Source organism: Aphidius gifuensis, linkage group LG1 (genome assembly GCF_014905175.1).
Source record: "Aphidius gifuensis isolate YNYX2018 linkage group LG1, ASM1490517v1, whole genome shotgun sequence".
In the NCBI taxonomy this organism is placed as follows: domain Eukaryota; kingdom Metazoa; phylum Arthropoda; class Insecta; order Hymenoptera; family Braconidae; genus Aphidius; species Aphidius gifuensis.
The window spans coordinates 28776083-28798220 of NC_057788.1; the positions used below are offsets into that span (position 1 = coordinate 28776083).

At 23.9% G+C, this 22138-nt stretch overlaps 1 protein-coding gene and 2 non-coding genes across 3 annotated transcripts; 1 reads left to right on the forward strand and 2 right to left on the reverse strand.

Annotated features, from left to right (window-relative positions):
* Positions 1-3907: 3907 nt before the first annotated feature.
* Positions 3908-4027, reverse strand: LOC122847974. Its single transcript, XR_006373428.1, has one exon. It is a non-coding gene; the product is annotated as a U5 spliceosomal RNA (small nuclear RNA).
* Positions 4028-17257: 13230 nt separating this feature from the next.
* Positions 17258-17376, reverse strand: LOC122847973. The gene has a single exon (XR_006373427.1). It is a non-coding gene; the product is annotated as a U5 spliceosomal RNA (small nuclear RNA).
* Positions 17377-20136: 2760 nt separating this feature from the next.
* Positions 20137-21924, forward strand: LOC122860165 (ubiquitin recognition factor in ER-associated degradation protein 1). Its single transcript, XM_044163856.1, has 5 exons — positions 20137-20307; positions 20454-20568; positions 20648-20802; positions 20872-21420; positions 21800-21924. The coding sequence occupies exons 1-5, from the start codon at positions 20305-20307 to the stop codon at positions 21866-21868; spliced, it is 891 nt and encodes a 296-aa protein (XP_044019791.1). The 5' UTR covers positions 20137-20304; the 3' UTR covers positions 21869-21924.
* The last annotated feature ends 214 nt before the right edge of the window (positions 21925-22138 follow it).

Genomic DNA, 22138 nt, shown 5'->3' on the forward strand with positions numbered 1-22138 from the left:
CAAAAGGAAATAAAAAGATTCACCGGATTAGTATATGGAAACATTCTTGGGAAATTGGATCGATTATTTCATCGTCAACCACGATTCAAAAAAAGTAAGAAAATAACAAGACAGTATAGCTTTTAATGATGAAAAAAAAAATTATATTATTATTATTATTATGAATGCTAATAATAACATTTAATAAATTTTTTCAGTATGCCTAGGTAGAAATTATGGACTTGTTAGTTCATGCTTTACGAGAATTGATTTAATGACATCAGATGATGATGATGATGAAACCCTAGATGATTTAAAATATATAATAAATTTCTGTGGATATAATTTAACGGAGTTGAATATAAGACGTTATTCCCATTCTGAAATAATGCCATTGATTAGTGATAATTGTCTAAGTCTTAAGACACTTTCAATAGAATTTGAAGTAATAAGAGAGGAAGATTTTAAAAATGCTTTTTCTAAAATGTTTCATCTTGAATATTTGATAATTAAATGGCAATGTGAAAATGCAACGCTTCCATTGACTTTGGTCAATTCATTGGGACAAGTTGGTGGAACATTAAAAAAATTATATCTTCAATCAAAATATGATACTTTATTACCGGATTTATTGGCATCAGTAAGTTTCATAAACATTTAATGAATATTATATTATGTACAATGAAAAATTTTATTTAATTTTTAATAAATTATTTATTTTTCAGGTATTTCCTAAATTGATTGCTCTCAAGGATTTAATTGTATATCGTTTCCGAATAAGTGAATCATTAATCCAGTCGTTAGATAAATTGATGAATTTAACTTTGCTAGACTTAGGGTATCCCTCGCCAAATGATCATTTAGTGATTGATGGACAAATCAATATGTATCCAACTTTGAATTTCGAAAATCTCATGATGTTATCTATTACTGCGGAGTACAATGTTACAGATGAATTTTTAATTAATCTCTGTAAAAATTCAAAGAAGTTACAACATTTAAGTATAATTGGTACAAATATAACAGATGATGGTATGCTTGCACTTAATAATTTGAGTCAATTAAAAAAATTCGATCTCGGTTTAAAACGTTTTGGTGTAGACACGTTGGAAACAAAAAATGAATTTATTACTGATCAATCAGTTACAAATTTATGTAATGAAAAATTGTGCTACTTAAATATATCAAATTGCACCAAAATTTCTAATAGATCCGTGATTAAGCTTGTTGAAAATTTAGCAAATCTAAGAATTTTATTTATTGAAAATTCAATGGTAAACATTGGAATTCTCAATGAATTATCTCAATTAGAAAGACATCCTATTAAACTTTTGGTTATATGGGTTTCTTTTAAAGATAGTGATGGCATTTTCAAATCATTATCAGAATCGCATAATATTCGTCTTCAGTCGAGTTGATAATATATAATAATAATTATTATTATTGAATTTTTTTCATGAACATGTGGTTCAGTTATTATAACTTATACTTTAATTATCAAATTATGAGTTATCTATAATTGAACTAATAATAACTTGTAATCAATTTATTTTTTTTTTTTTTGTCTTACAATATAATGAAGTAGAAATAATAGTAAAATTACATTAAGCTTTGTTATTGATGTAAATTGTTTCCTGAAAATTGTAAGTGGCATATGGCCTAGTAATATTCGTTTCCTTAAAATAAAATGTTTTTTTTTTTTTCATAAGCATGTGGTTTAATTATTATAACTTATACTTGAGTTATAACATTATAATTTTATTTTTTTTTATAAAAAAAAAATAATAAATGTATTTTTATTTAAATATTCACTTATAAATTATAATCTATATTTTTTTTTTTGTCTTTTAATTTACTAAGTTTACATTAAGCTTTGTTATTAATATGAATTGTTACCTAAAAAATTTGTTTGTAAAATTAATTGTATTAAATTGTAAAAATAATTTTTAATTATTTCTTTCACTCAATAGTTAGATATTATTTTATATTATAATTTTCTTCTCAATACTTATTGTACCCAAGATTCTGAAGCTTATAATAAAATCAGCTGCTGTATCAGATAATATGTAAGTGGCATATGGCCTCGTAATATTCATTTTTCAATATAAAATGTTTTTTTTTAACTCAATAAATAACAATTACAGTATTTATTTATAAATTTAACACTTTTTCATTTATTTTTTATTTTAAAACAGTTTTTTATATTTAGAATTTTGTTGATTTTTTTTTTCTCGGAGCTTTTATGAGGTATTTATCTAAATGAGGATTATCTAAATTAAAGGAACTTCGTACTGGAGCGTTGGGTATATGGGTTTCCTTTAAAGTTAGTTATGGCATTTTCAAATCATTATCAGAATCGCATAACATTCATATTCTGTCATATTAAAATAATCAATTAATTGATAATATATAATAACAATTATTATTATTGAATTTTTTTCATGAACGTGTAGTTCGATTATTATAACTTATACTTTAATTATAAAATTATATACCTTCAATTTTCATTATTGTTCATTATTGTTAATATGTTTCCTAAAAATTGTAAAACAAATTTTTAATTATTTTTATTTACTTAATAATTAGATATTATTTAATTATATAGTTTTTTTTTTATTACCTATGATACCCAGGATGCTAAAGTTTATGATGAAACCAGCTGCTGAATTGGCTACGTAACTGGCATATGGCCTAGTAAGATTCATTTTTCAAAAACTTATAAAAAAAAAAAAAATATAAAGTTAATATTTAATTATAATAATAATTAAAATATTTTTTTATAAATTTAACACTTTTTCTTTTTTTTTTTAATTAAAAAAACAATTTTTTTATTTAAATTCTGTTGGTGTTTTTTTTTCAGCTTTTATGAAATACGTTTGTTCTTCAGAAGAATTATTTTTCGACTAAATAAAACTAATGCGTTAATTTATTCAGAAGTTTCCGAAGAAAAAATAAAATAAGTAACGTGTCAAGGCTTTCATCACCTTAAGATAAGAAATGATAGGATATAATGATAACAAAAATACAAAAAAAAAAAAACAATATGTTAAAAGTCGATAACGGCTTATAGATGAAAAAAATTTTTTTATTTTTTGTTAAATAATTGGTCACGAATTGACGATGTAAAAAAATAAAAATAAATATTTTTAAACTCAGTCTTTGAATTATTATTATTATTATTATTTAGATACATGATTAAAATTTATAAAGCTTAATTTTTTTTTCTATATAACTTTAATTTATATCTGTAAACATTTTTCTAATATTATATTCGATTTAAGAAACTTTATTTTCTAAATAGTAAAAAATAGTTAAGTTAAAGCTAGTAATTTGTTATATTTTTTTTTTTAATTTTGCATTTTAGCATTTAATTTAGTTGATTAATTTTGCTAGATTTTTATATACAAAAGCTTCACAAGCGCCATCAGTGAAGAAAAAGAGCCGGCCTCAATTGTAATGCCCTGTGAATTGGACTGCTTCAAATTTGGGACTGCTGGTTCTTTGAGAGTGCTTGAAGGACGACTGTAGACGCTCGTTGAGGCCCTTAAAGACTCTTGGTGAACGTTAAATACAGTTGAATAGTCGTTAAAGTTTACTCGTGGTTAAAGTCTAATTAATTATACACGTTAATTATACACGCGTTGTTAAAGTTCAGTTAAATACTACATACAAGACAATCTTGAGAAAAAATTATATTACACACCTCGTGGCAATTGATATACTTAGTTAAACTCCATTAAACCTATATCTTTACACAATAACGACTTCATCAAACATTTTTATTTAACAAGTTTGTAGGGTTGAATACGATTATATTAATGTGCCTCAAAAAATAGAGGTATATAAAGTTCAATAAATTTATCAAGTATTTTTCATCAAATTTTTTTCCAATTTCGTATTTAAGGTTATAATAATTCATTGATTTTTTTTTGTAGGTACTTTCATAGCTAGATTTTGTAGAACAATACTCTTTAGTGTTCCCCTCCAGGGAAATCTTTATAGTAAAAGGCAAAAAATTTATTCGTGATTTGAAGAGAAACAAAAGAGAAAATGGAGACTGAACCAAGTAAGATGAAAATGGAGATAGATATGAAGATAGGTTCGCATGAAGACTACCTTTTAAATTTGATACGAAACGTAAGATATTTGAATTATATGTATATCCTGTATATTATATCAAGATAAATAGTAAATTATAATTGAATAATAATTGCAGATTTTTTTTAGCTGCTGTAATTGTTTATTGTTACTTCAACTGAATAATAAATTAATTTTCTTCTTATAGGTAAGGTCAAAGTACCAAATATGTGTACATCAAGTTATCTCGAAAGACATGATAAAAGCAGGTAATAGAATTTATAAGTCGAGGTACAAGAATTCGATAAAAGATGATAAATTCGAGTACTACCGTTACAAAATTATAAATCTTTTGAGTCCAATATTTGAAATTCAACCACAATTCAAAACTAGTAAGAAAATAACAATACAGTATAATTTTTAATAATAAACAAAAAAAATTATATTATTATTATTATAAATGCTAATGATAACATTTAATTAATTTTTCAGTATGCAAATATAAACATGAATTAGTTGAGTCAGGTTTCACAAAATTTAATTTTCTGACGTCAGATGATGTTGATGATGGAATCTTAAATGATTCAAAACTTGTAATAGATTACTGTGGATATCATTTAACAGAGCTCAATATAAAACGACATCCCCATTCCGAAATGATGCCATTGATTCGTGATAATTGTCCAAGTCTTCAGAGACTTAGATTAGAATTTGATGTATTAGAGGATAAGGATTTTGAAAATGCTTTATCTAAAATGTTTCATCTTAAATATTTGATAATTCGGTGGCAATGTAAAAAATCATTGTTCCCATTGAATTTAGTCGAATCATTGGAACAAGTTGGTGGATCATTAAGAGATTTATATATCGAATCAAAAAATAATGCTCTCTTACCAGATTCATTGGCACCGGTAAGTTTTATAAACATTTAATGAATATTACATTGTGTACAATAAAAAATTTAATTAAATTTTTAAAAAATTATTCATTTTTCAGGTATTTCGTAAATTAACTGCCATCAAATGTTTATGTGTATATGGTTCCCGATTGAGTGAATCATTAATCCAGTCATTAGATAAATTGAAAAATTTAGATAATCTACACATAGGTTTTCCCTTGGAAGATGGTAATTTAGTGATTGATGAACAAATCAATATGTATCCAACTGATTTAATAAATCTCGAGTTTCTACATTCTGGTAAGGAGTACAATGTTACAAATGAATTTTTCATTAAAATCTGTAATGATTCAAAGAAATTACGAGATATACGTATAGTTGGTAAAAATATAACAGATGATGGTATGCTTGCACTTAATAATTTGAGTCAATTAAAATATTTCAATCTTGGTTTAAAATGTTTTGGTGAAGAAACGTCGGGAATAAATAATGACTTTATTACTGATCAATCAGTTACAAATTTATCTATTGGAACATTGCGCATCTTAAATATTTCAAATTGCACCAAAATTTCTAATAAATCAGTGATTAAGCTTGTTGAAAATTTAGAAAATCTAAGAATTTTATTTATTGAAAATACAATGGTAAACATTGAAGTTATCAAAGAATTATCTAAATTAAAGAAACGTTCATCACATTTACATATATGGGTTTCTTTTAATGATAGTAATGCCTTTTTTGATTCATTATCAGAATCACATAAAATCCATTTTAAGACCGCAGATTAATCAATTAATTAATAATATATAATAATAATAATTATTATTATTATTATTTAATTTTTTTCATGAACATGTCGTTTAATTATTATAATACATACTTTAATTTTAAAATTATATTTTCATTTTTTTTTCTTTATATATAAAAAAAATAATACTAAATGTACATCATTTGTTAGTTTATTAAAATAATTAAATAAAGTTTCGATATAACTTCTATTGAAACTAATTAAAATACTAGTTTAGAAGATTTACAAAACTTAACAACTTTATCTATCAAAAGACATTGTCGAAGAATTATCTAAATTCAAAAAATATCGTTCCATACTATTAAGTATATGGGTTTCTTTTGATGATTGTAATGACATTTTCAAATCATTATCAGAATAACATAATATTAAATTTAAGTCTGGAAATTAATTAATCATTAATATTGAATTTTTTTCATGAACATGTGGTTCAATTATCACAACTTATACCTTAATTATAAAATTATACTTTTATTTTTTTTTGTAAAAATAAAATAAAAAATGTTCTTGTTTAAATATTAACTTGTAATCAATATAATGAAATTGTATCTTACAATATAATGAAAAATAAAAAAAAAAAAATACTAAATTTATAATAAGTTCTGTTATTAATGTAAACTGTTTCCTGAAAATTATAAGTGGCATATGGCCTAGCAATATTCATTTTCTCAAAATAAAATGTATTTTTTTTCAATTAATAAAAAATTTAATCAATAATTAAAATATTTGTTTATAAATTTAACACTTTTCTTTTATTTTTAATTTTAAAAACAATTTTTTTATATTTAGAATTTTGTTGGTTTTTTTTTTTTCTTTAGCTTTTATGGAATACGTTGAGGACTATTTTTCGACTAAATAATACCAATGTCTTAAAGTAGTTAAAAGTTCCAAAAAGAAATTGAATAAGTAATACGACAACGCATCTTACATTGCCACAGGCAAAAAAAATGATAGATATGAATATAAAATACAAAAAAAAAAAAAAAATGGAACCACTTTGTTAAAAACTGTTAATGACTTATAAATAAAAAAATTTTTTTCTCTTTTCTTGAAAACTTATTATTTACCAATAATATATTATTATTAATAGGTTTTTTTTTTTTTAGAATAATTAGTAACAAATTTACATTGTAAAAAATGAAATAAATATTTTTAAATTCTGCAGCCTCTAAATTATATTATTATTTATAATTTCTAAATTACATAATTAAAATTTTTTTAAAGCTCTAATTGTTTTCGATAACTTTAATTTATATTTCTAAACTTTGTTCTAATATTGTATGATTAAAAAATTTTTTTTTCTACATAGTAAAAAATTACTTTAAAACTAGTAATTTGTTTTATTTTTTTTTAAAATTTTGCATTCGATTCAGTTAACTAATTTCTAATCTCTCTAATTTTTTATTTTTCAAATTTTTAATTAAGCAATGGAGTCTTTTGAATACCAACATAAATAAATATATATTACAAACTACCAACAGCGAAAAAAAAATTAATAAATTGCTGATATACAATCACAACAAAAGATACATCAGCTGATTGCTTACGTACACGTGTTTTAGGTGGTTTTAGGGCAGTTGTGGCAAAAATTATCCTGTTCTTTTGGGAACCTTGAGAAAGCTCCTGGTGAACGTTGAATAACATATAGTCGTTAAAGTTCAATTAAATACTATACATATAAGACGTTTCTTGAAAAAATAATATTACACAATATAATTATACACCCTCGGTGGTAATTTATTGATACTTAATTGCTGTTAATTGATACTCTTAAGGTTATTAAATTAACTCAAAATATGGAGAGTGAACCAGGTCAGATAAATATGGAGATGAATGCAAGTCATTCAGATGAATGGCATAAAAAATACATTTCGGATTTGCAAAAAAATGTAAGTTATTTATATTATATACCTATAGCTATTATTATATCAAGGTCAATAATAAATTACAATTGAATAACAGTTGCAAATTTTTGGAGCCGCTGTGATTATTTATATTGTTAATTAAATTGAGTAATAAATTAAATTTTTTCTTATACATAGGTTAGGTCAATGTACAATATATGTATAAATGATGTTATCACAGAAAGAATGATAAAAGAAAGTGATGGAATTTATGAGATGTACATGAAAAATATTCCCAAGACAGGAAAAAAATTTAGAGCATTCCGTGAAAACATGATAGATCAGTTGCGTCCATTATTTGATATTCAACCACAATTTGAAAAAAGTAAGAAAATAACAATACAGTATAATTTTTAATTATCAGAACAGATTGTTATATTATTATTATTATTATAAATACTAATGATAACATTTAATTAATTTTTCAGTATGCCAATATAGAAATAATAAATTTGTTGATTCATGCTTTACAAAATTTGATTTTAAGAGGCCAGAAGATGATAAAAGCCTAAATGATTCAAGATTTGTAATAAATTTCTGTGGATATAATTTAACAGATCTGTCTATTAGACAATATCCTAATTCTGAAATAATGCTATTGATTAGTGATAATTGTCCAAGTCTTAAGACACTTTTATTGGAATTTGAAGTTATCAAAAGTCATCATTTTGAATATGCTTTTTCTAGAATGTGTCATCTTGAAAAGCTGACAATTAGATGGCTATGTGAAAATTCAACCCTCCCATTGACTTTGGTCAATTCATTAAAACAAGTTGGTGGAACATTAAAAGAATTATATCTTGATTCAAAATATGATTCTTTCTTACCAGATTCATTGGCATTGGTAAGTTTCAAAAACATTTAATGAATATTAACATTGTGTACAGAAAAAAATTTCATTTAATTTTTAATAAATTATTTATTTTTCAGGTATTTCCTCAATTAATTGCTCTCAACCAGTTGATTGTATATGGTCATCGATTAAGTGAAGCATCAATTCAGTCATTGAATGAATTAATAAATTTAACTATGCTACAATTAGGGTCTCTCTCGCTACATAGTCATTCAGTGATTGATAATCAAATCAATATGTTTCCGGTTGATTTAAAAAATCTCAAGGTAATATGTATTGGTTGGGAGTACAATGTTACTAATGAATTTTTAATCAATCTCTGTAATAATTCTAAGCAATTACAATATTTAAGTATAATTGGTACAAATATAACAGATGATGGTATGCTTGCACTTAATAATTTGAGTCAATTAGAATATTTCGATAATGGTTTAAAATGTTTTGGTGCAGATACATTGGAAATGAAAAATGAATTAATTACTGATCAATCAGTTACAAATTTATCCATTGAAAAATTGTGGAACTTAGATATATCAAATTGCACCAACATTTCTAATAGATCAGTGATTGGGCTTGTTGAAAATTTGGATAATTTAAGACTTTTAGTTGTTCAAAATACAATGGTAAACATTGAAATTATCGAAGAATTATCTAAATTGAAGAAACGTCGCAGTGAAGTTTTATTTATATGGGTTTCTTTTGAAGATAGTAATGGCGTTTTCAAATCATTATCAGAATCACATAATATTATACTTGATTCTCCAAATTAATCAATTAATAATATATAATGATTATTATTATTATTATTGAATTTTTTTCAGGAACATTCGGTTCAATTATTATAACTTATACTATAATTATAATATTATACTTTTATTCTTTTTAAAAAAAAAAAAAAAAATGTTCTCCTTTAAATATTAGCTTGTAATCAATTTATTTATTTTTTTTCGTCTTTCAATATAATGTAAAAAAAATCATCATAAATTTACATCATTTGTTATTTTATGTAAAGTTTGTTATTTTAATAAAGTTTTGAGATAAATCTCAATTAAAACATAGTTTAAAAGATTCACAAAAATTAACAACTTTATCTATTGAAAGAATTATCTAAATTAAAAAAATATCGTACTATACTATTAAGTATATGTGTTTCTTTTGAAGATTGTAATGACATTTTCAAATCATTATCAAAAACACATAATATTGAATTTGAATCTGGAAATTAATCAATTAATAATATATGATGATTATCATTATTATTATTGAATATTTTTCATGAACATTCGGTTCAATTATTATAACTTATACTATAATTATAAAGTTAAACTTTTTTTTTTTTTTGTAAAAATAAAATAAAAAATGTTCTTATTTAAATATTAACTTGTAATCAATTTATTTATTTTTTTTCGTCTTACAATATAATAAAAAAAAAAAAATACTGAATTTATATTAATTTAAATTTTAACTACCAACAGAAAAAAAAAATTAATAGATTGCTCATGCGTATGGATAAAGTTAAATCACAACAAAAGTCAAAAGAGAAACCAGCTGATTGCTTAAGTACACGTGTTTAGAAAACACGTGTCTCTCAAAAGTTACCTGTTCTGCATGTTCTTTTCTTGAGAGTGCTTGAGTGTAAAGCTTCTTCAAGAAAACTCCTGGTGAACGTTAAATAGACGTTAAAGTTCACGACGTGGTTAAATTTAATTTAAATACTATAAATATAAGACGATCTTGAAAAAATTATAATACACAATATTACACACCTCGTGGCAATTGATACTTGGTGAACTTCGTTAAACCTACTTTATTACACAATAACAGCTTTTTCTATTATAACACGTTTGTAAAGTTAAATACGATTTTATTAACGTGCGTTGAAAAAAAAGGTATGAAGTGCAATCAATCTATCAAGTATTTTTCATCAAATTTTTAAATTTCGTACGAAATATGTATTTGAGGTTATATAATAATTCATTGATTTTTTTTTTTTTTAAAGCCCTACTACCATAGCTAGATTTTGTAGTAACATACTCATTAGTGTTCTCTTCCACGAAAATGATTCAAGCAAAATTAAACAAAATTAGTTTAGCAAAAGGGGAAAAAGATGGTAAAAGGCAAAAGGATCGTTCGTGTTCTGAAGAGAAACGAAAGAATATGAAGACTGAACCAAGTCAGATGAATATGGAGATTGATTCAAGTCCTGAATCGTATGAAGAATACATTTTAAAGATGCAAGAAAGAGTAAGTTATTAAAATTACATAGCTATATATTATATCAAGATCAATAGTAAATAATTGAATAATGGATGTGGCTATTGGTACTCGTCAATTTAGAGTGGATTTACAGTGAATCTAGGCTTATCGTATATAGTTGGATAAGCTTTATGTACAGTTTGATGCCCATTAAACCAGCTTGGATGAAGCTTTAATGAAATTCACTCTAAATCATACTTTATATCCACTCTAAATTGACGGAAAACGGTACCAATAGCCATTTTCTTGAATAATAATTGCAGATTTTTTTAGCTACTGTAATTGTTCATTGTTAACTAAATTGAATAATAAATTAGTTTTTTTCTTATAGGCAAAGTCAATATACAAAATATGTTTAAATGATGATATCACGAGTAATATGATAGAAGAAGTTCTTTGGAAGGGGAACATTGAGGATTTTTTGGGAAGACAAATAAGTATCAGAGTAAGCCGTGAACAAATTATGGATCAGTTAAATATATTATTTAATATTCAACCACAATTCAAAAAAAGTAAGAAAATAATACAATACAGTATAATTTTTAATTATCAGAACCATTTGTTATATTATTATTATTATTATTATTATAAATATACTAATGATAACAATTAATTAATTTTTCAGTATGCAAATATAGACATCATGAATTAATTGATTCATCCTTTACAAAATTTAATTTTGACACGTCAAAATATGATGATGATGATGATGATGATGATAATAATAATGATGATGATAATAATGATAATGATGATGATGATAATGATAATGATGATGATGATGATGATGATGATGATGATGATGATGATGATGATGATGATGATGATGATGATGATGATGATGATGATGATGATGATGATGATGATTATGATGATTATGATGATTATGGTGCTGGTGCTGAAGATACTCCAGAAGATTTAGATTTTATAATGAAGTTCTGTGGATATAATTTGATGGAGCTTAAAATAGAACATTCCGATTCTAAAATAATGCCATTGATTCGTAATAATTGTCCAAGTCTTAAGACACTTACATTAAAATTTGAAAAAACAGAAATTGGGGATTTTGAAAATGCTTTTTCTAACATGTTTCATCTTGAAAAACTGATGATTAAATGTCTATCTAAAAATGCAACGTTTCCAGAGACTTTGGCCAATTCATTGGAACAAGTTGGTGGAACATTAAAAGAATTACATCTTCATGCAGCAAATGATTCTTTCTTACCAGATTCATTGGCATTGGTAAGTTTCATAAACATTTAATAAATATATTATTGTATTAGGTACAATGACAAATTTCATTTAATTATTAATAAATTATTTATTTTTCAGGTATTTTCTAAATTAATTGCTCTCAAGGATTTAACTGTACATGGCTTTCGATTGAGTGAATCATCAATCCAGCCGTTAGATAAATTGATAAATTTAACTAATCTACAGCTAGAATCTTTCACGCAAAATAATCATCCAGTGATTGATCAACAAATCAATATGTCTCCAACTGATTTAAAAAATCTCGAGATGTTATCTATTTCTTGGGATTATAATGTTACAGATAAATTTTTCATTCATCTCTGTAAAAATTCGAAGAAGTTACGACATTTAGATGTACTTGGTACAAATATAACAGATGATGGTATGGTTGCACTTAATAATTTGAGTCAATTAGAACAATTCAATCTCGGTTTAAAACGTTATAGTACAGGTACTTCGCAAATAAAAAATGAATTTATTACTGATCAATCAGTTACAAATTTATCTATTGAAAAATTGTTTCACTTAAATATATCAAATTGCACCAACATTTCTAATCGATCAGTGATTAAGCTTGTTGAAAATTTAGAAAATCTAAGAATTTTATTTATTGCAAATACAATGGTAAACATTGAAGTTATCAAAGAATTATCTAAATTAAAGGAACGTACTGCAGGATCTTTGGTTATATTGGTTTCTTTTGAAGATAGTAATGGCATTTTTAAATCATTGTCAGAATCGCATAAAATTCATATAGTGCGTTTTGAATAAAATCAATAAATTAATAATATATGATATTAATTACTATTATTGAATTTTCTTCATAAAAATGTGGTTCAATTATTACAACTTATACTTTAACTATAAAATTATATTTTTATTTTTTTTCTTTTCATTATATTTTATGTTTTCATTAGGTTCTTTTTTTAAATATTTACTTGTAATCAATTTATTTTTTGTCTTGAATAGTAAATTTACATCATTTGTTATTTATAAAAAAATTACCAACTTTATCTATTGAAAGACATTGTCGAAGAATTATCTACATTTGAAAAACATCGTACTTATAAGTATATGTGTTTTTTTTAATGATTGTAATGGCATTTTCAAATCATTAATAGAATCACATAATATTAAATTCGAGTCTAGAAATTCATTAATTAATAATATATAATAATAATAATTATTGAATTTTTTTCATGAACGTGTGGTTTAATTATAATCTTACTTTAATTATAAAATTATACTTTCATTTTTTTTTGATTTAATAAATGATATGATAAATGTTCTTATATAAATATTAATAACTTGTAATCAATTGATGTAAATTGTTTCCTGAAAATTGTAAGTGGTATATATGGCCTAGTAATATTTATTTTCTCAAAATAAAATATTTTTTTTTCAATTAATTAATAATTAAAATATTTGTTTATAAAGTTAACACTTTTTCTTTTATTTTTAATTATCAAAACAATTTTTTTATATTTAGAATTTTTTTTTTCTTTAGCTTCTATGGAATACTATATGATTTAATAAATTTCTTTTCTTAATAGTAATAAATAAGTATAACTTAAACTAGTAATTTGTTTTTTTTTTTTTTTTTTCGTTCAATTTTGTAATTAATTTAAATTTTAAAAACCAACGAAGAGAAAAATTTTAAAAAATTGCTCATGCGCATGGATAAAATTAGAAATCACAACAAAAGTCAAAAGAGAAACCAGCAGATTGCTTACGTACACGTGTTTTGGATGAACGTGTTTCAGGTATCTCAGAAGTTACCTGTTCTTGCCTGTTCTGCCTGTGCTTTCCTTGCGAGTGCTTGAGAGCCTTGAGAGAGTTAAGCTCCTTTGAGAAAACTCCTGGTGAACGTTAAATACAGGCAAATAAAGGTTAAAGTTCACTCGTGGTTAAAGTCTAGTTAATTATACACGCGTGGCTAAAGTTTATTAAATACTATTCTAAAATTATAAATAATAATTATTCATCGATTTTTATTTTTAAGGCATTATCATAGCTAGATTTTGTAGAAAAATACTCTGTAGTATTTATTCGTGTTAAAAAGGGAAACAAGAGAAAATGGAAACTCAACCAGGTCAGATGAATATGGAGATTGATTCAAGCCATTCAGATGAATCGTATGAACAATGCATTTTAAATATGCAAAAAAAAGTAAGTTGTTTGAATAATTTAAATTCTATGAATAGTCTAAATTCACTTCAAATCACTCTTTATATCATATATGTATAATATATGAAGTATTACATATGTGTTTTAAATCCACTATAAATTAACAGAAAACAGCCATTTTCTTAAATAGTAATTGCAGATTTTTTTAGCTAGTGTAATTGTTTATTGTTAACTAAATTAAATAATAAATTAATTTTCTTTTTATAGGTAAGGTCAACATACAAAATATGTATAAATGATGTTATCACAAATAATATGATAGGAGGAGCTTATAATATTTCTGAGGGGAACATAACGAATTTTTTTGAAGAATATGAATTAAGAGAAAACATTAAAGATCAGTTGAGTCTATTATTTACAATTCAACCACGATTCAGATATAGTAAGAAAATAACAATACAGTATAATTTTTAATGATTAAAAAAAAAAAATTTATATTATTATCATTATTATAAATACTAATAATAATATTGAATTAATTTTTCAGTGTGCGAAAGAAGCCATAATGAATTAGTTGGTTCTCGCTTTACAAGATTTGATTTTAAGACGTCAGAAGATGATGATGATGATAATGATGATGATGATGATGTCAAAAATAAAGATAGAGATCGTAATGATGATGATGTTGATGCCCCAAAAGATTTAGAATTTATAATGAAGTTCTGTGGATATAATTTAACGAAGCTTAATATAGAACATTCTCATTCTGAAATAATGTCATTAATTCATAATAATTGTCCAAGTCTTAAGACACTTTCATTAAAATTTAAAGTAATAAGAGAGGAAGATTTTGAAAATGCTTTTTCTAAAATGTTTCATCTTGAAAAACTGACAATTGAATGGCAATGTGAAAATGCAACGTTTCCATTGACTTTAATCGATTCATTGAAACAAGTTGGTGGAACATTAAAAGAATTACATCTCAAATCAAGTAATAATTCTTTCATACCAGATTCATTGGCAATGGTAAGTTTTTTAAACATTTAATAAATTTATATTATTATATTATGTACAATGAAAAATTTCATTCAATTTTTAATAAATTATTTATTTTTCAGATATTTCCTCAATTAATTGCTCTCAAAGATTTAACTGTACATGGTTTTCGATTGAGTGAATCATTAATCCAGTCGTTAGATAAATTGATAAATTTAACTTGTCTACAGCTAGACTCTTGCTCGGTGAATAGTCATTCAGTGTTTGATAAACGAATTAATTTGTATCAAACTAATTTAAAAAATCTCGAGACATTAGATATTTCTTGGGAGTACAATGTTACAGATAAATTTTTAATTGATCTCTGTAATAATTCAAAGAAGTTACAACATTTATATATATTTGGTACAGATATAACAGATAAAGGTATGGTTGCACTTAATAATTTGAGTCAATTAAAATATTTCAATCTTGGTTTAAAAGATTTGGGTGCAGGTACGTTAGGAACAAAAAATGAATTTATTACTGATCAATCAGTTACAAATTTATCTATTGCAAAGTTGTGTCACTTGAATCTATCAAATTGCACCAAAATTTCTAACAGATCAGTAATTAAGCTTGTTAAAAATTTGAACAATTTGAAAACTTTACTTATTGAAAATACAATGGTAAACATTGAAATTTTCAATGATTTATCACCAGAGAAACGTCGTACTGGAGTTTTGGGTATATGGTTTTCTTTTGAAGATAGTCAAGGCATTCTAAAATCTTTATTACAATCACATAATATTGTATTTTTGTCTAAATAAAATCGATTAATTAATAAGATATGATACTGATTATTATTGAATTTTTTTTATGAACATGTGGTTCAATTATTACAACTTATACTGTAATTATAAGATTATACTTTCATTTTTTTTTTTTTTTTTATTATATATTATGTTTTCATTATGTTCTGATTTTGATATTTACTTGTAATCAATTTTTTTTTTATCTTGACAAGAGAATAAGAAAAAAAATAATAGTAAATTTTTTTTTTATTACTTATGATATCCAGGATGCTGAAGTTTATGATAAAACCAGCTGCTGAATTGGCTACGTAACGGGCATATGGCCTAGTGAGATTCATTTTTCAAAATAAAATGTTTTTTTCATTTAAAAAAAAAATATAAAGTTAATATTTTATTTTAAATAATAATTTAAATATTTTTTCATAAATTTAACACTTTTTCTTTTTTAATTATAAAAACAATTTTTTTATTTAAATTTTTATCAAATAATTGGTTACGAATTGACGATGTAAAAAAATAAAAATAAATATTTTTAAACTCAGTCTTTGAATTATTATTATTATTTAGATACATGATTAAAATTTATAAAGCTTAATTTTTTTTTCTATATATAACTTTAATTTATCTTCTCTATATCTGTAAACATTTTTCTAATATTATATTCGATTTAAGAAACTTTATTTTCTAAATAGTAAAAAATAGTTAACTTAAAGCTAGTAATTTGTTATATTTTTTTTTTTAATTTTGCATTTTAGCATTTAATTTAGTTAATTAATTTTGCTAGATTTTTATATACAAAAGCTTCACAAGCGCCATCAGTGAAGAAAAAGAGCCGGCCTCAATTGTAATGCCCTGTGAATTGGACTGCTTCAAATTTGGGACTGCTGGTTCTTTGAGAGTGCTTGAAGGACGACTGTAGACGCTCGTTGAGGTCCTTAAAGAGAACTCTTGGTGAACGTTAAATACAGTTGAATAGTCGTTAAAGTTTACTCGTGGTTAAAGTCCAATTAATTATACACGTTAATTATACACGTGTTGTTAAAGTTCAGTTAAATACAAGACAATCTTGAGAAAAAATTATATTACACACCTCGTGGCAATTGATACTTGGTAAACTTCATTAAACCTACCTTTACAAAATAACGACTTCATTAAACATTTTTATTTAACAAGTTTGTAGGGTTGAATACGATTATATTAATGTGCCTCAAAAATAGAGGTATATAAAGTTCAATAAATTTATCAAGTATTTTTCATCAAATTTTTTTCCAATTTCGTATTTGAGGTTATAATAATTCATTGATTTTTCTTTTTACGGTACGCGTTCATAGCTAGATTTTGTAGAACGATACTATTTAGTGTTCCCCTCCACGGAAATCTTTAGTAAAAGGCAAAAAATTTATTCGTGATTTGAAGAGAAACAAGGAAAATGGCGACTAAACCAAGTAAGATGAAAGTGGAGATAGAGGTGATTGAATCGCATCAAAAATACATTTTTTCATTGCTACAAAAAGTAAGATATTTAAATTATATAGCTATATATTATATCAAGATAAATAGTAAATTATAATTGAATAATAATTGCAGATTTTTTAAGCTGCTGTAATTCTTTATTGCTACTTCAACTGAATAATAAATTAATTTTCTTCTTATAGGCAAGGTCAAAGTACCAAATATGTATACATGATGTTGTCTCGAAAGACACGATAAAAAAATGTAATAAAATTTGTAAGAGGTACCAGAGTTCGAGAAGAGATGTAGAATTGAAAGTGAACCGTAAAAAAATGATAAGTTTTTTGAGTCCAATATTCGAAATTCAACCACGATTCAAATTTAGTAAGAAAATAACAATACAGTATAATTTTTAATAATAAACAAAAAAAATTATATTATTATTATTATAAATGCTAATGATAACATTTAATTAATTTTTCAGTATGCGAAAATAAACATCATGAATTAGTTGATTCATGCTTCACAAAATTTGATTTTCTGACGTCAGATGATGTTGATGATGAAACCTTAAATGATTCAAAACTTGTAATAGATTACTGTGGATATCATTTAACGGAGCTAACTATAAAACGATATCCCCATTCCGAAATAATGCCATTGATTCGTGATAATTGCCCACGTCTTAAGCTACTTAATTTAGAATTTGATGTATTAAAGGATGAGGATTTTGAAAATGCTTTATCTAAAATGTTACATCTTAAATATTTGATAATTGATTGGCAATGTGAAAATTCATTGTTCCCATTAAATTTAGTCAATTCATTGAAACAAGTTGGTCGATCATTAAGAAAATTATATATCAAATCAAAAAATAATGCTCTCTTACCAGATTCATTGGCATCGGTAAGTTTTATAAACATTTAATGAAGATAACATTAAGTACAATAGAAAATTTTATTTAATTTTTAATAAATTATTCATTTTTCAGATATTTCGTGATTTAACTTCCTTCGAATATTTAAGTGTATATGGTTCCCGATTGAGTGAATCATTAATCCATTCATTAAATGAATTGAAAAATTTAAGTAATCTACACATAGGGTTTCCCTGGCCAATTGCTAATTCAGTGATTGATGGACAAATCAATATGTATCCAACTGGTTTAAAAAATCTCGAGGTTCTATATTCTGGTAAGGAGTACAATATTACTGATGAATCTTTCATTAGACTCTGTAATGATTCAAAGGAATTACGAATGATACGTATAATTGGTACAAGTATAACAGATGATGGTATGCTTGCACTTAATAATTTGAGTCAATTAGAATATTTCGATCTTGCTTTAAAAAATTTTGGTCCCGGTACGTTGAAAAGAAAAAATGAATTTATTACTGATCAATCAGTTACAAATTTATCTATTGGAACATTGCGCAGCTTAAATATTTCAAATTGCACCAAAATTTCTAATAAATCAGTGATTAAGCTTGTTGAAAATTTAGAAAATTTAACAATTTTATTTGTTGAAAATACAATGGTAAACATTGAAGTTATCAAAGAATTATCTGAATTAAAGAAACGTTCAACATTTTTATCAATATGGGTTTCTTTTAATGATAGTAATGGATATTTCGATTCATTAGTCGAATCACATGATATCCAATTTGCGTCCGCAAATTAATCAATTAATTAATAATATATAATAATAATCTACATATAATTTATTATTATTATTATTATTAATATTAATATTGAATTTTTTCATGAACATGTGGTTCAATTATTATAATATATACTTTAATTTTAAAATTATACTTTTATTTTTTTTTCTTTAAATATAAAAAAAATAATACTAAATGTACATCGTTTGTTATTTTATCAAAATTAAATAAAGTTTCGATATAACTTCTATTGAAACTAAATAAAATACTAGTTTAGAAGATTTACAAAACTTAACAACTTTATCTATCAAAAGACATTGTCGAAGAATTATCTAAATTCAAAAAATATCGTTCTATACTATTAAGCATATGGGTTTCTTTTGATGATTGTAATGGCATTTTCGAATCATTATCAGAATAACATAATATTAAATTTAAGTCTGTAAATTAATTAATCATTAATATTGAATTTTTTTCATGAACATGTGGTTCAATTATTACAAGTTATACCTTAATTATAAAATTATACTCTCATTTTTTTTTATGTATATTCAAAAATAAATAATGTTCTCATTTTAATATTTAATTGTGTTCAATGTATCTATTTTTTTTGTCTTACAATATAATGAAAAATAATACTCAATTTGTATTATTTGTTATTTTATATAAATTTAATCAAGTATTAAAACTAATTAAAATATAAATTAAAAAAAAAAAATTTTCTATTTACAAATTAATAAATTGAAATGATATTTTGAAATAATAAAATTAAATTTAAAAATCAATCTATAATTAAAATACATAGATTAATAATTACACTTGAAATTTAAATCTTTTTAAAAAACGTGGAATTTGTGAACTGATATCTTGTTGATTACTACTATACTACTTTACTAATTTTAAAAATAGCTTTGTATGCATTTCTACGAGCTCGAACTCCCGACAAGCGTTCATTTGATTTAAATTAAATACCAACATCAAAAAAAAATATATAGTAAAAGCTACCAACACAGAGAGATAAATTGCTCATGCGCAAATGGATAGTTAAAAAAATCACAACAAAAGATAAACCAGCTGATTGCTTACCCAGCAACAACACAGCAATATTTTTTGTGTATGTCAAACAGTGTCAAAGACATAAATAAATTTTTTCTACAATATAATACAAAATTATAAATAAGTAGCAGTAAATAAACTGTGATACATAATAAATATCAAGACTGAAATTAATCAATCAGCACAAAAATGGTAATAAATTATTAAAATAACAATTTAAATAATAAGCATAACAATCTGCAAATCATTGTAAATTATTTTTCAGGGTTAGAATACTAATAATCCTTAAGAAAAAAAATGTTAAAATGTTATAAAATAAATATATTTTTTAATTATAGTTCAGCTTCAACGTGTTCCCAGACATTCCCAGGCCATTCAATACTCAATACAAATGTTTTTCAGTATCAATGTTGCCAGGAAATGAGAGGCAAGATGTTGAACGTGGTGGAAAAAGTAAGAAATAATAAATTTTTTAATTAATCATACCCTTAATTTAAATAATAATAATTTATTTTATATTTTTTTCAACAAGTTATAATGCCACCATCAGCTCTTGAACAACTAACAAGATTAAATATTGTTTATCCAATGTTATTTAAATTAACAAATAAAAAAACAAATCGTGTTACACATTGTGGTGTATTGGAATTTGTTGCTGATGAAGGAAAAGTATATTTGCCATATTGGGTAAGTTTAAAAATATCATTTATAATTATTATAAACAATTAATAATATGTTATTATTTTAATTGAATAGATGATGCATAATTTACTTCTTGAAGAAAGTGAAATAATAAATATTGAAAGTGTATCATTACCAGTTGCAACATTTTCAAGATTTCAGCCACAATCTGAGGATTTTCTTGATATAACAAATCCAAAAGCTGTATTAGAAAATGGTTTACGTAGTTTTGCATGTTTAACAACTGGTGATATTGTTGCAATACAATATAATCAACGTATTTATGAAATGTGTGTACTTGAAACAAAACCAGGTACAGCTGTTAGTATTATTGAATGTGATATGAATGTTGAATTTGCTGCACCAGTTGGTTATAAAGAACCAGAAAGACCAGTTAAAAAAAATGAAGAAACATTGGATCCAGTTGATATGATGCCTGATCCAGTTGGTTTTATTGCATTTAAAGGACAAGGTAATCGTCTTGATGGTAAAAAAAGAAAAGATTCAGCATCAATTGATACACCAATAACAAAACCAGTTTATATTAGAGGTATACCAGATTATGATTATAAAATTGGTACTATTAAATTTCTTCGTAATATTAAACCAGTTAATTCAAAAGAGGTGAGTTTAAAAAGAAAATATATTTCGAAATGACATAGAGTTGATTTTCTTTTTCTTTTGTTATCAATGATTGTTTTATTTTATTTTTGTTTAAAGAAAAATTAATTATTTAATGGTTTACTTTTATAGAAATTAGTTTTATTGATTAATTTCGATGGAAAACATAATAATCATTTTTTTAATCGAAAAATTGCTGTAGAAATTATTGGTATTTTAAATCTATCAAAAAAAATACTAGCCATTATTTTCTTGTGTTTTTTTTATCAATTTAAAATAATGGCTTACCTGTATCATCCATAAAAATCAACTCTAATTAAGAATTATTTAAAATACATATTTAAATTTAATTTTAAAACGTGTTTTTCTTTTTTTTTTTTAGGACACAACTATTGACGAATTTACGCCTTTTACTGGTGAAGGTTTTTCCCTTCGTCAATTAAGAAAATAAATAAATCATTATCCATTTAAATATTATATATATACATAAAAAAAAAAAAAGATCGTAGCTATATTTATTATAAACATCTTGTCTTTTTTATATAAAAAAAAAATATGTCTGGGTTTTTTTTTCATAATAAAATTGTCGAAAAGTTTTTTGTCTTAATTTTTTTCTTTTTATTACAAAACCTTAACGACTAATACATAGTACATGTTTTTTTTTTTTCGATGAATGATTGTGAAACGCATTACAATTTATTATTATATTTTTTTTTTCACG

Excerpts from the sequence above, each read along its gene's own strand:
- LOC122860165 (XM_044163856.1), top strand. Across the intron at positions 20,569-20,647 it reads TGTTGAACGTGGTGGAAAAA|TTATAATGCCACCATCAGCT; the intron begins GTAAGAAATAAT and ends TTTTTCAACAAG. Across the intron at positions 21,421-21,799 it reads AACCAGTTAATTCAAAAGAG|GACACAACTATTGACGAATT; the intron begins GTGAGTTTAAAA and ends TTTTTTTTTTAG.